The sequence below is a fragment of the Ceratotherium simum genome, chromosome X (assembly GCF_057802395.1).
Source record: "Ceratotherium simum simum isolate JZ-2026a chromosome X, ASM5780239v1, whole genome shotgun sequence".
Classification (NCBI taxonomy): domain Eukaryota; kingdom Metazoa; phylum Chordata; class Mammalia; order Perissodactyla; family Rhinocerotidae; genus Ceratotherium; species Ceratotherium simum.
Window position 1 is genome coordinate 1,723,990 of NC_141940.1, and position 13,742 is coordinate 1,737,731.

The 13,742-nt window shown below is 44.9% G+C and overlaps 1 protein-coding gene across 1 annotated transcript; it reads left to right on the forward strand.

Annotated features, from left to right (window-relative positions):
- The first annotated feature begins 313 nt into the window (after positions 1 to 313).
- Positions 314 to 13,327, forward strand: TEX28 (testis expressed 28). The gene is made up of 4 exons (XM_004443326.2): positions 314 to 406; positions 5,834 to 6,564; positions 12,167 to 12,302; positions 12,971 to 13,327. Exons 1-4 carry the CDS (start codon positions 395 to 397, stop codon positions 13,325 to 13,327), a joined length of 1,236 nt encoding a protein of 411 aa, XP_004443383.1. The 5' UTR covers positions 314 to 394.
- The last annotated feature ends 415 nt before the right edge of the window (positions 13,328 to 13,742 follow it).

The following is a 13,742-nucleotide window of genomic DNA, read 5'->3' on the forward strand; positions in this document are numbered from 1 at the left end:
TTTCATAGATCCCATCTCTACCTCTTTCTTAGGTTCCTCTCTGGTTTTGGTGGTGCACCTTCTCTAGTAGTTTCCAGAGAAAGAATGCAGAGGAGGTAAACTATTTGAGTATTTTCATGTTGGAAAATGTCTTTAACCTCACAGTTGACAGTTTGGTTTAGAATTCTAGATTGGAAAATCATTTTTCCCCCAAATTTGGAAGGCATTACTTCATTGTTTTCTAGTTCCCAGTGCTTTGCTGAAAAGTCTGAAGACATTCATATTTCTGATTCTTTGAATGTGACCTATTTTTTTTCTCTCTGACAGTTATTTTCTCAGCGTATTGAAGATAGTATTCAAGTGTCTTCTGGATTTCACTGATGCCATTGAGAAGTCAGCTTTCAGTCTAAAAGTCATGGTTTTAAAGGTAATCAGCTTTTTTAATCTGGCTGCTTTTAAGATCTTGTGTCTAGCTGTGAATCTATTTCTGTTTTTCCTGTTTGGGATTTATTGGGCTTCTTGAATTTGTGGATTTGTGTCTTTCATAGTTTCTGGAAAGTTCTTAGTGACTATCTCTTAAAATCTTGCTGCTGCTTCATTCTGTGTTCTCCCTGGGGCATGGCAATTAGATTCCTTTTAGACTTTCTCACTCTATCTTCCATATTTTCTATTTTTCAGTTTTTTCAAATTTTCTCTTTCTTTTTGCCTCTGTGTTACGTTCTGGATGCTTTCTTTAGCTCTGTTTTACAATTTACTAATTCTCTCTCCAGTGTTTTCTAATCTGCTATTAAATCCATCTATTGAACATTTTAAAGTTTTTAAAAATTGTGAAATCTGGCATATGTACAGAAAAGTGCAAAAAACATCAACATACAGTTTAGGAAATAATGATAAGGTGAACTCACATTGAACTACTACTCAGCTCAAGCACCCTGGCCTCCATGTCTCTCTCCCAATCACAATCCCCTTCTCCCACCCTAGTGGGAACCACTATCCTGATATTTATGCTTTTCTTTAAGCTTTACTGGCTGTGTATGCATCCCTAAACACCATTTCATTTTGCCTGCTTTTGAACTCTCTATGAATGGAACCATATATAGTATGGATTCATTTGTGTTTGTCTTCTTTTGTTAAACATTATGCTTGTTCATTCATATTTTCAAGGCTGTAGTTCATTTTCATTGCTGTATAGTAGTATAGTGTCGAATATGTTACAGTTCATTTATACATTCTACTATCAATGGGAAAGTTCTAGCAGTTGGCTATTGGAAACATGAGTGTACCTGTCTGCCAAGGATATACCTAAGAATGCAATTGCTGGGCCATTCGGTATGCATGTCTTTAACTTTATGGTATTACCAAATGCTTTTCCAAAGTGCTTGTATCAATTACTCTCCCACGAGGAGTGATTAAGAGTTCCTGTTGCTCCATATCCTCGCTGACATTTATTATTGTTAGTCTAAGTTTTGCCAATCTGTGAGGTGCATAGTGGTATCACATTGTGTTTTTTTAAGTTGAGGTATAATTTGCGTACAATAAAATACACAGAACCAAGCTATCTGTTACAATATCATCACTGCTGACTTGCCACTGGGAAAGCATTTCAGATCAAAAACAGTCCTGAAGGCTCTTAGAGGTAAAAAATAGAAACAGAACAGAGGCTCTTCCTTCTCTGACCCCACCTACTTCTCCTAGTTCATCACCGTCCACTTTGCCCTGGTCTACTGTGTCCCAGCTATGCTGCTATGGCCATCTTTATTGTATTTACTTATTTATTTATTTTTGGTGAGGAAGATTGGCCCTGAGCTAACATCTGTTGCCAGTCTTCCTCTTTTTGCTTGAGGAAGATTGTCCCTGAGCTAACATCTGTCCCAGTCTTCCTCCATTTTATATGTGGGACACCGCCACAGCATGGCATGATGTGTGGTGTGTATGTCCATGCCCGGGATCTGAACCTGCGAACCCTGGGCCACTGAAGCGGAATGCACGAACTTAGCCACTACACCACCGGGCTGGCCCCAGCCATCTTTATATTAGAGATGAGAATACTGACCCTCCAAGCGGTTTATTAACTTGTCCAAGATCCCAGAGTGGTAGAGTCAGGATTTGAACTGGGCTCTGTCTTGAAAGCGGTGCTCTATTATCCTTCACCGTGTGAGAGACTCATTCGTTTGTGTTACAATAGAATTTTCCACTCTGGACTGTTAGCTCTATGAGATCAAGGAATGTATCTGACTTCTGTACCGCATGGTAGGTGCTCAGGAAATATGTATTGAATGAATGATTGGATGAAGGAATGAGCCTGTTAGGATGCAAATCTCCCTGCCTACCTCTTCTATCTGCCTGGCAGCAGCAATACAGCAAGCCATATGGGTTAATGGGAATTTTATTCCATAGTTTACGAAAATAGTTCTTTATAAAAAGAGACCCACAGTTGGTAATTCTTGGAAGAGAAGTCCGAGAACAGACAGGGAAGGTGTAGAAGGGGGATTCTAGCCATCTGGGGGTTGTAGTGAGGTACACATGTAGAGCAAGGAGTTGGGTGCTGAAAAGGAGGAAGAGGGACCCAGAAGATGAACTCGCCTTCTCCAGTTTGCGTTGGGCCCATCTCGAATGCACAAATCTTGCATATGTAAATATCTGTGCATACGCAGGTATTCTTTTTTTTATTCATAATTTGTTGTTCTTTTTCTTTTTTTTTTTCTTTTTGTATTGTGAAATTTTTGTTGTACATTATTGTTTATCAGTCACCATATAAGTGCATCCCTTCACCCCTTGTGCCCACCTCCCACCCCCCTAGCCCCTAGTAACCACCAAACAGTTCTATCTGTGTGTGTGTTGGTTTATCTTCCACATATGAGTGAAATCATGCCCTGTTTGTCTTTCTCTTTCTGGCTTATTTCACTTAACATAATATCCTCCAGGTCCATGCATGTTGTTGCAAATGGGACGATTTTGTCTTTCTTTATGGCTGAGTAGTATTCCATAGTATATATATACCACATCTTCTTTATCCATTCATCAGTCAAGGAACACTTGGGTTGCTTCCATGTCTTAGCTATAGTGAATAATGCTGCGATGAGCATAGGGGTGCATAAGCCTCTTTGGATTGTTGATTTCAGGTTCATTGGGTAGATACCCAGTAGTGGGATAGCTGGATCATAAGGTATTTCTATTTTTAATTTTTTGAGGAATCTCCATACTGTTTTACATAGAGGCTGCACCAGTTTGCATTCCCACCAGCAGTGGATTAGGGTTCCCATTTCTCCACAGCCTCTCCAGCATTTGTTGCTTTTTGTCTTGGTGATTATAGCCATTCTAATGGGTGTAAGGTGATATCTTAGTGTGGTGTTGATTTGCATTTCCCTGATGACTAGTGATGTTGAGCATCTTTTCATGTGCCTATTGGCCATCTGTATATCTTCTTTGGAGAAGTGTCTGTTCATTTCCTCTGCCCATTTTTTGACTGGGTTGTTTGTTTTTTTGTTATTCAGTTGTGTGAGTTCTTTATACATTATGGAGATTAATCCCTTGTCAGATATACGGTTTGCAAATGTTTTTTCCCAGCTGGTGGGTTCCCCATTCATTTTGATCCTGGTTTCATTTGCCTTGCAGAAGCTCTTTAATCGGATGAAGTCCCACTTGTTTATTTTTTCTTTTGTTTCCCTTGTCTGAGTAGACACGGAATTCAAAAAGATCCCTTTATGGCTGATGACAAGTAGTGTACTACCTATATTTTCCTCCAACAGTTTTATAGTTTCAGGTTTCACTTTCAGGTCTTTGATCCATTTTGAGTTAATTTTTGTGAATGGCGATAGCAGATGGTCTGCTTTCATTCTTTTGCATGTGGCTGTCCAGTTTTCCCAGCACCATTTATTGAAGAGACTTTCCTTTCTCCACTGTATGTCCTTAGCTCCTTTGTCAAAGGTTAGCTGCCCATAGATATGAGGTTTTATTTCTGGACTGACAGTTCTGTTCCATTGATCTGTGTGTCTGTTTTTGTACCAGTACCATGCTGTTTTAATTCCTATCACTTTGTAGTATGTTTTGAAGTAAGGGATTGTGATCCCTCCAGCCTTGTTCTTCTTCTTTTTCAAGATTGCTTTAGCTATACGGGGTCTTTTGTTGCCCCATATAATGTTAGTATCCTTTGTTCTATTTCTGTGAAGAATGTCCTTGGGATTCTGGTTGGGATTGCATTGAATCTGTAGATTGCTTTAGGTAGTATGGACATTTTAACTATGTTTATTCTTCCAATCCAAGTGCATGGAATATTTTTCCATTTCTTTATGTCATCATTGATTTCGCTCAATAATGTCTTATAGTTTTCATTGTATAGGTCTTTCACTTCCTTGGTTAAATTTACTCCTAGATATTTTATTCTTTTTGTTGCAATTGTAAATGGGATTGTCTTCTTGAGTTCTCTTTCTGTTAGTTCGTTGTTGGTATATAGAAATGCAACTGATTTCTGTAAGTTGATTTTGTACCCTGCCACTTGGCTATAGTTGTTGTTTATTTCTAATAGTTTTCCGATGGATTCTTTAGGGTTTTCTATATATAAGATCTTGTCATCTGCAAACAGCAAGAGTTTCACTTCTTCATTGCCTATTTGGATTCCTTTTATTCCTTTTACTTGCCTAATTGCTCTGGCCAGAACCTCCAGTACTGTGTTGAATAAGAGTGGCGAGAGTGGGCACCCTTGTCTTGTCCCTGTTTTCAGAGGGGTGGCTTTCAGTTTTTCCCCATTGAGTATGATGTTGGCTGTGGGTTTGTCATATATGGCCTTTATTGTGTTAAGGTACTTTCCTTCTATACCCATTTTGTTGAGAGTTTTTGTCATAAATGGATGTTGGATCTTGTCAAAAACCTTCTCTGCATATATTGAGATGATCATATGGTTTTTATTCCTCGTTTTGTTAATGTGGTGTATCACATTGATTGATTTGTGGATATTGAACCATCCCTGTGTCCCTGGTATAAATCCCACTTGATCATGGTGTATGATCTTTTTACTGTATTGCTGTATTCGGTTTGCCAATATTTTGTTGAGGATTTTTGCATCTATGTTCAGCAGGGATGTTGGTCTGTAGTTTTCCTTCTTAGTATTATCTTTGCCTGGCTTTGGTATCAGGGTGATGTTGGCCTCATAGAATGTGTTGGAAAGTGTTCCATCTTCCTCTATTTTTTGGAATAGTTTGAGAAGGATAGATATTAAGTCTTCTTTGAATGTTTCAGTTTTGGGAGGTTGTATGAGTCTAGGAATTTATCCATTTCTTGTAGATTGTCCAATTTGTTGGAATATAGTTTTTCATAGTATTCTCTTATCTTTTGTATTTCTGTGGTATATGTTGTAATTTCTCCTTTTTCATTTCTAATTTTATTTATTTGAGCCTTCTCTCTCTTTTTCTTGGTGAGTCTGGCTAAGGGTTTGTCAATTTTGTTTATCTTCCCAAAGAACCAGCTCTTTGTTTCATTGATCCTTTCTACTGTTTTTTTAATTTCAATTTCTTTTATTTCTGCTCTGATTTTTATTATTTCCCTCCTTCTGCTGACTTTAGGCTTTGTTTGTTCCTCTTTTTCTAATTCTGTTAGGCGCAGTTTGAGGTTGCTTACCTGGGCTTTTTCTTGTTTGTTAAGGTGCGCCTGTAGTGCTATGAGTTTCCGTCTCAGGACCGCTTTTGCTGCATCCCATATGAGTTGGTATGGTGTATTTTCATTTTCATTTGTCTCCAGATATGCTTTGATTTCTCATACGTAGGTATTCTTATAGAGCAAAGCAATAATGTGTCCAATTCTCCTACAGTTTGCAGCTCACAGAAGTACCTGTTTTGTAATTTCTTGTTTCCCAACCCAGGCGGAATACACCAAGAGCCCAAGTGCAACCCTCCCCTCCAACGTGCCCTCATGCAAGTCCCTGTCATCCAGCGAGGATGGCCCCAGTGGCCACTCCAGCCTCTCAGATGGGGAGCTGGCCCAGAACTTACAGGAGAGCATCAAGCACCGCATCCTCTACCTCTCAGAGCAGCTGAGAGTGGAGAAGGCCAGTCGGGACGAGAACACTATGGGCTACCTCAAGCTGGTGTCCAATGCCGACCGGCACCAGGCCCCCCACATCCGGCAGGCCTTTGAGAAGGTGAACCAGCGCGCCTCTGCCACCATTGCCCAGATCGAGCGAAGGCTCCGACAGTGTCACCAGCAGCTACAGAAGCTGGAGGGGGGCTGCAGGCCCAAGGGCTTAGTGCTGAAGGCAGAAAGCAGCCTGGACAACTGTGAGCAGCCCAGCGAGGAGGCCCCGTCTTTGGAGCCCCCCAAGCCAGGTGGGGAAGACTGCCTGTTTACCAGTCTGCCTGACGTTGTCAGACACTTTCCTCTGGAGAGTCGCTTCCTGGGCTTGCAGCAGGGGAAGTCCTCAGAGACAACGCATGTGGCTCAGCAGCAGAACCTGCTGTTGAAGAAGATGGAGGAAGAGCTGAAAGAAGTCAAGAAGTTCCATCTCAGCCTCCAGGTGTCCTTTCGGAGCCTGAAAGAGAGGTATATGATGGACCTGCAGGTGTCGCTGGAGTCCCTTCAGGAGGAGAGATGCAGGTGAGGCGGAGCCCCTTCTGCCACCTTGTCTCTGGGGACAGCCCCCAGGACTGTCTGTGGGAGGGTGAAAGGGAGCCAGGACATGGGCTTGGAGGGTCAGGGGGAGGTGAAGGTAGGGAGGAGCAGGTCAGTGTTCCTCTTGGTGACTGGGCCCCACAGTGGAGAGGGCTCATCTGCTGCTGCACACCTGCCTGGCCTTCTGCTGGAGAACAAGGCTCCAGCTCAGGGTCCTGCCAGACACTCCCTGCATCTGCCATTCTGACTGGGGCGGCAAGAGACAGCTGTGGTGGTAGTGAGCCCAGCAGGCACCCATCGTCAGTCAGGGAGGTGGCCTCCCAGTCCCTGTCTGCTGGAATGACATGTCAGGCAGGACTGGAGTCCCCTTACCAGCCCTGATCCCTTCACCTGTGCTCGTGGCTGAGCTGGGGCACAAGGTCCCGTAGGGGATGTTTGTTCTGAAAATGACTGCCTTCTAGAGAATGCTTTCTCTCTACTGTGCAGAGGGTCGATTTTATTTTCGTCTAAGACAAGACTCAGACCCACCAATAGAAAAAAAAGGCAAAAGGCAAACTCGGTCTCTCCAAGGACCCCCTCCATTCCTATTTGGACCATTCTTGGGGTCTCATTGGCCCTGAGGGTGCCACACTCCCTCCCGACCCCCACATGCTGATGCATTGGGTACTTGCATTAACTGTAATCCTTCCAACAGCCTGGCCGGGAGGGAGGGATTCGCTTAGAAGAGCCAAGATTCTCAGCATTTTCATGAAAGTAAGAACTGTGGGGGAAGAGGCACGTGGGAATCAACCCTCTTCTGTTTCCACAGGGAAATCTTACCCGCATTTACACTGTTTGACAAATCCATAAAGGGCAGGAAAAGAGTATTACAGGTCAACCCACTGTCAAGTAAGATAACCAGTCAGAACTACAAGTCTCTTTTGGAGGTGATTTTCATAGGACACGACAACCAAATCTAAAATCTTGAGACTCTTAAAAACCCCTTTGCTGAAATAACGTTTCCAAGGTCGGATTTATGTAAAGCAAGACAAGGGCTTGGTGGCAGTTATGTATATCTCATGTTTCCATGCTGCACAGGCCAGCAGCACTGTTGTGCTCCAGTAAGCCCATAACCCCTCAGCAAATCAGAATCTGCCAACTGTGCAGGGGAGCAGGGCGACCTCCCTCCCCCACAGACTCTGGGTAAATTCTACAAGCTTGCCCTTCTGAGCCAGCCCCCACTCCCATTGGACTGTGACAGGAGTGTGAACTAAACTCTTTATTCAGCCACTGACATTTTCTGGTTGTTGGCGACAGCAGTTAGCCTATCCTGATTAATATACATTAGAAGCGAAAACCAGGTCTGTAGGACTCAGATTACCAGGAGAAATGGAGAATGGGCTGAAGATGACTTTATGTAATAGCGGTGACCACAGGGAGCTTGTAGCATTGTTCACCTGTAGCATTCAGACACCCACTTTACGGATGGGGCAGTGCAGTCTCAGAGAGGCACAAGCCGGCCACATGACTGGGAAGTGAAGACCTGAGAGCATGTCAACACGTCCTGGCCTCACCGTGTGGCTTCCTAAGCTAGGTGAAGGGGACATAGGAATTTGTTGCATGTTCAAAAACATGTTATCTCCTTCAAATCTTTTAAAAAACCTTTATGTGAGCTAGATGCAGACATAGAAAAGGGCACACGACATAATGTGTTCAACTCAATGAAGTGTCACCAGTGTTCACACCTGTGTAGTCACCACCCAGGCCCCTGTGATTGTCATGTCTCCTCTGGGGCGCCACTAATTGAGATTTCAAACTGAAAAGTCCTGTGACACTTCTCACAGGTAAGCCCATTTGGTTTCAAGAGGGCTTTCTTTTTTATTTTTTATTTTTGTGTGAGGAAGATCAGCCCTGAGCTAACATCCAATGCCAGTCCTCCTCTTTTTGCTGAGGAAGATTGGCTCTGGGCTAACATCCGTGCCCATCTTCCTCTACTTTACATGGGATGCTGCAACAGCATGGCTTGACAAGCGGTGCGTCGGTCTGTGCCTGGGATCCAAACCTGCGAACTCTGGGCCACCGGCGTGGAGCGCGCACACTTAACCACTGTGCCACCGGGCCGGCCCCTCTTTTTTATTTTTTAATTGAGATGAAATTCAAAAAACATAAAATTATCCACCTTAAAGTATACAATTCAGTGGTATTGGGTGCATTCACAATGTTGTGCAACCATCACCTCTGTCTAGTTCCAGAACATGTTCATCACTCCAGAAGGAGACCCCATCACTCCCCATTTGCCCTTCCCAGTCCCAGGTAACCACCAGTCTGCTTTCTGTCTCTCTCAGGATTTATGTGTTCTGGACATTTCATGTAAATGAAATCATACAGTATGTAGTCCTTTGTGTCTGGCGGCTTCTTTTACCCAGTGTAATTATTTTGAGATTCATCCAAATTGTGTGTAGGAGCAGTTCCCTCCTTCTTGCTCAGCGGTGTTCCATTGTGTGGATGCACCACAGTTTGTTTACCCATTCATCTGCTGCCAGTTGAGGCTGTTATGAATAAAGCTGCTATGAACATTCTTGTACAAGTCGTTTTGTGAACATATGCTTTCATGTGTGGAATTGCTGGATAATAGGGTAGATTTATGTAGAACTTTGAAACTGCCAAACTGTTTTCCAACATGGTTGTACCATTTTACATTCCCACCAGGAGTGTATGACCGTTCTAGTTGCTCCACACTCTTGCCAACACTTGGTATGGTCAGTCTTTGAAATTTCAGCCTCTTAAATTCAGCTACAACGTGGTGGGCCCTAAACTCTGAATTGTGTCACCCTAGCCCAGGTTTTCTCAACCTCAACACTATTGACATTTTGGGACAGATGATTCTCTGTTGTGGGAGGCCATCCTTTGCATTGTAGGATGTTTAGCAGCATCCCTGGTCTTTACCCACAAGATGCCAGTAGTACCATGGAGGAGTTTCCTATGGCTGCCATAATAGATTACCCCAAACTTGGTGGCTTCAAACGATAGAAATTTATTCTCTTGCAGTTCTGGAGGTCAGAAGTCTGAAACCGGTTTTACTTGGCCAAAGTCAGGGTGTCAGCAGGGCCCTGCTCCCTCTGAGGCTCTGGGGGAGAATCCATTCCTGGCCTCTTCCAGTTTCTGGTGGCTTCCGGGATCCTTAGCTTGTGGCTGCATCACTCCAATCTTCAAGGCCAGCATCTTCACATCTCTGCTCTGTCTTCTCCCCTGTGTGTAAAAGCTCCCTCTGCTTCCCTCTCATAGGGATGTGTGCGATTGCAATTAGGGCCCGCACATTTGCTCAGGAGGTGCTCCTCTGTCCCTGCCACATTACCCTGCCCTATCCACACTGCCTGATCCCCCTACATCTATTTCTCCATCTCGGACTTGTCTTCCAAGTTGCAGGCCATTGGGTTCTAGCTCACTTTGCCAAAAGCCAATCCTCAGATATGATCCAGAATATACTCTTTTGCAGGAACAATAAAGTTTAGGACAATTTGTATTGGAGAGGGCAGCCTTAACAACGTTGGAAGATTTGGGGGGCATTTTGGTTGACTGATCATCATTTTGTCTTTGTAAGAGTATTTTCCAGGGTGGTCCCTTTGCCTCTGTGACTGTAGGAGCTGGACAGAGAGGAGTCCTTGACCAATGGAGGGTCAGGGAAGAGAGTCAGCCATGTTGCAGCCAGGACGCTGCTGCCAGAGGGCGAGGAGGCTGGGGTCCAGAGAGAAGGGGAGAGTGAGAGAATATCCTTAGGAATTAACCTTTTCTTATTCAATAATATATTCGAGAATACATTTAAGAATGTATTCATAAATTCTTATAAATATATTAATGAAGAATCTATTTGTTGACTTCATATTCATGAAGAATATATCATGAATATATACTTGAACATAGTTAATATATTGAATGTTCTTGTGGCTAGATCTTTTGTGTAAATGGAAAGACAGTCATGAGGAATCTACTTTCGGGGTGTACACCCTGCCATCTCCCCCTCTCTGTGGGCGGTAACCATGGCCACTTTGTCAGCCCACTCTCTTCTCAATAGGGAGCAGGGCAGAGACTAATGGCATATTCCTTGAAACTAATGGAATATTCAAATGCTGTTATGAACTGGCTCTTGATGAATTAGCTTTCAACAAATGAGTGTTCAGCTTATTAGCTGCCTGGGGGACATCTCCAAGTGGGTGTCCCTGAAGCAAGACCAAACTGACCTCCTCGCTTCACATTCCCTGTCTGTGCCGTAGCACCATTGGTTATACTCTCGTGCACACCAGAGCCACAGTGATGGTAGGATCTGGGCCCCCCTGGCCATTCTGTGTCTCCAGTGCGCTCCAGTACCTTTCCTCTTCAGCGTTACCACTGCCCTGGCTTGGGTCAAACCTCTCTTGCTCTTCCCTAAATGACGGTGCTAGAAGCCACCTGGCCTCTGACCTTCTGGCCCATCCTTGTGCCAAAATGAGGAACCTCAGAGTTTTTTAAAATTACGAAATATTCCAAACCCAGGGAAAATGTGGAGAATAACATGATCAACGCTGTATACCCACCCCCAGCTTTCTCAAATCTTAACATTTACCGTATTTGCTTCCAATCTTATTTTTTTTTTGAGAAATAAAACTTTAAAAGATTCACTTGAAGATCTCTCATTACCCCCAGTCCCACCCCCTCTCACCCACCTCGCTCTTCTCCCTGAGCACTTAGCTTTCCCACACATGATTTTACACTTTTACTACTTATATACATAGCCATAAACAACAGGGTGTGATTTTTTTGTGTGTTTTTTAACAGCTCTACTGAGATATAACTTACGTGCCATCAAATGCACCATTTTAACTGTACGTTTCCATGATCTTTAATAAATTTACTGAGTTGTGCAACCATTACCACAATCCAATTTTTTGTTTTTGTTTTAATAATAGCTTTATTGAGATATAATTCACATCCCATAAAATTCACCCATTTAAAGTGTACAATTCAGTGGTTTTTAGTATATTCTCAGAGCTGTGCAACCATCACCTCTATCTCATTCCAGAACATTGTCATCACTCCTAAAAGAAACCCAACGCCCATTAGCAGTCACTCTCCACCTCCCCCGTCCCCGAGCCCCCAGCACCCACTCGTCTCCTTTCTGTCTCTCTGGATTTGCCTCTTCTGACCTTTCATATAAATGGAATCATACGCTATGTGGTCTTTTGTGACTGTTCCATCCCTGTAATCAACAGATCTTTATGGAGTAACTACTGCATGCCACACACTGGTGCTTGGGGTATATGTGGAGTTTAATAGCATACACGGGTAGTTTAGATTTTGATTTCTACAACTTCTAATCTATCACTATGTTTGTAAAGCTGTTACAAAAGAGTCACTATATATAAAAGATATGTGAATATCAGAGTGTGGGGGCTGATGTGCATTTGGGGTGCTCTGAGGCAGACGTGGAGGAGCCAGGGTTTGACTGGAGCTTGGGGAGAGAGGTGGAAGGCGGAATCTGAACTCAAGTCTAGTCTGGATGTAGGACCGCTCACTGCCAGCATGAGCTCTGGGCAGGCTACTCAGGGAGTATAACTTTCTCTTTTGCTCCAAGACAAGTGTCGATGGAAGAACAGGTGAATGACCACCTGCAGGGACACCTGGATGAGATTTACCACCTCAAACAGAACCTGGCCTGCACCGAAGAGAGAATGGCCTACCTGTCCTACAAGAGAGCCAAGGAGATATGGGTGAGAACCTCCTGGGGAGCTTGCTGAGAAATGGCCAATGAGAAGGATAGAGGGATGAGAGAAGCAAAGGATGAGCGAGTCCTTTCTGAGACCCTCCCAAGCCAAGGAAGGAGACAGAGCCGCACACGTTTGTGTCAGAGCCAGCAGGGTCCAGTCTTGATGTTCATGCCGCACTTCCCCTGACGCAGCTTGGCTACTCTGGGAACTTGGGCACTGTGGTTCCCATACTCGAGGGTGTGTCAGAACCACCTGGAGTGGGAGGGGGTGCTGATGAGTCCCCAGGAGCTGCTACTGGTATGGGGAGCACCCTCTGGGAACCTTTGCCTTTGACCCTGTGTTAGCAAGTGCAGGTAAAGGGTTTCCCTCCCCTGTGACAGTTAGCCTCCCCCTCTTCCACACCCTCAGCCTCTACTCCTCTCCTCTGTCAGCTCTGCCACGGCCAGGTTCTCAGTCTCCGACCACACTGGATGAGGAAGTGTGGCCGAGTCAAATCAGACCTTCGCTGTGGCTGGACACACGGCCCCTCCCAGGACATGTGCTCTAGGTTCTCGATTTCCTCCTAAATCTCCAGCTCACCCGCATTTGCTGCACACTCCTTAGGAATGCAAGTAAATGACCACACTTCCCTTCTGACTTCTGGTGAGGGTGTGTGCTCTTGTCACCTGCAGGAGGTCATGGAGACCTTCAAGAGCCGTATATCCAAGCTCGAAACTCTACAGCAAGTGACCCAACTGGAAATGATGGAGAGCCTCAGGAGCCGTCCCCAGGAATTCATGTTACGATTTGTGAGCCTGCTGCTCACACTGGCCACTATCCTCTTGGTCTTCGTCTCCACCGTGTGTGCCTGCCCCTTGCCGCTGGTGAATTCGCGCCTGCGCACGTGCACCACACTCCTGCTGATCGGGCTGGGGGCCCTGGCCTGGCAGAAGCGGCACACTGTCCCCGCCATGGACTGGCAAGCCTGGGTCCCCTCCAGATGGAGACTGTATTCCAAGGACTCCAAGCCTCTATCAGATGGGCCTTGAAGGGCCTGGGATTGCTAGCTCCTCCCACCTTCCGGGCTTGGAGGGTGTCCAGTCAGCCCTGCCCAGACAGCCACTTCTCAGCTCTCCCTTTCTTTTTCCATCCCCACCAGCCTGGTGAGAGGTAGGGGACACCCACCGCCTTGCACTTCCCTTCCTCACGACCCTTCCACACCATCTTCCAGACACAAGGCTTGGAAGAGATGAAAGCCTCAGGCACGCAGGGGTGCTCTTCTCTCTGTGCCCCTCACCTTCTTGCGACCCAGTCACCGAACACTTGGAGGCGCAGGTGCCCCCAAACTGCAGTGGCAGCCTCTGTGACTTTGTTGTTTTTGGCAAAGAGAAACTATGTTTATTTCACAGGGATGAAGAGGCAGGGGCAGGAGGTGGGGGTGGTAGCCAAAGCCCTGATGAGTCG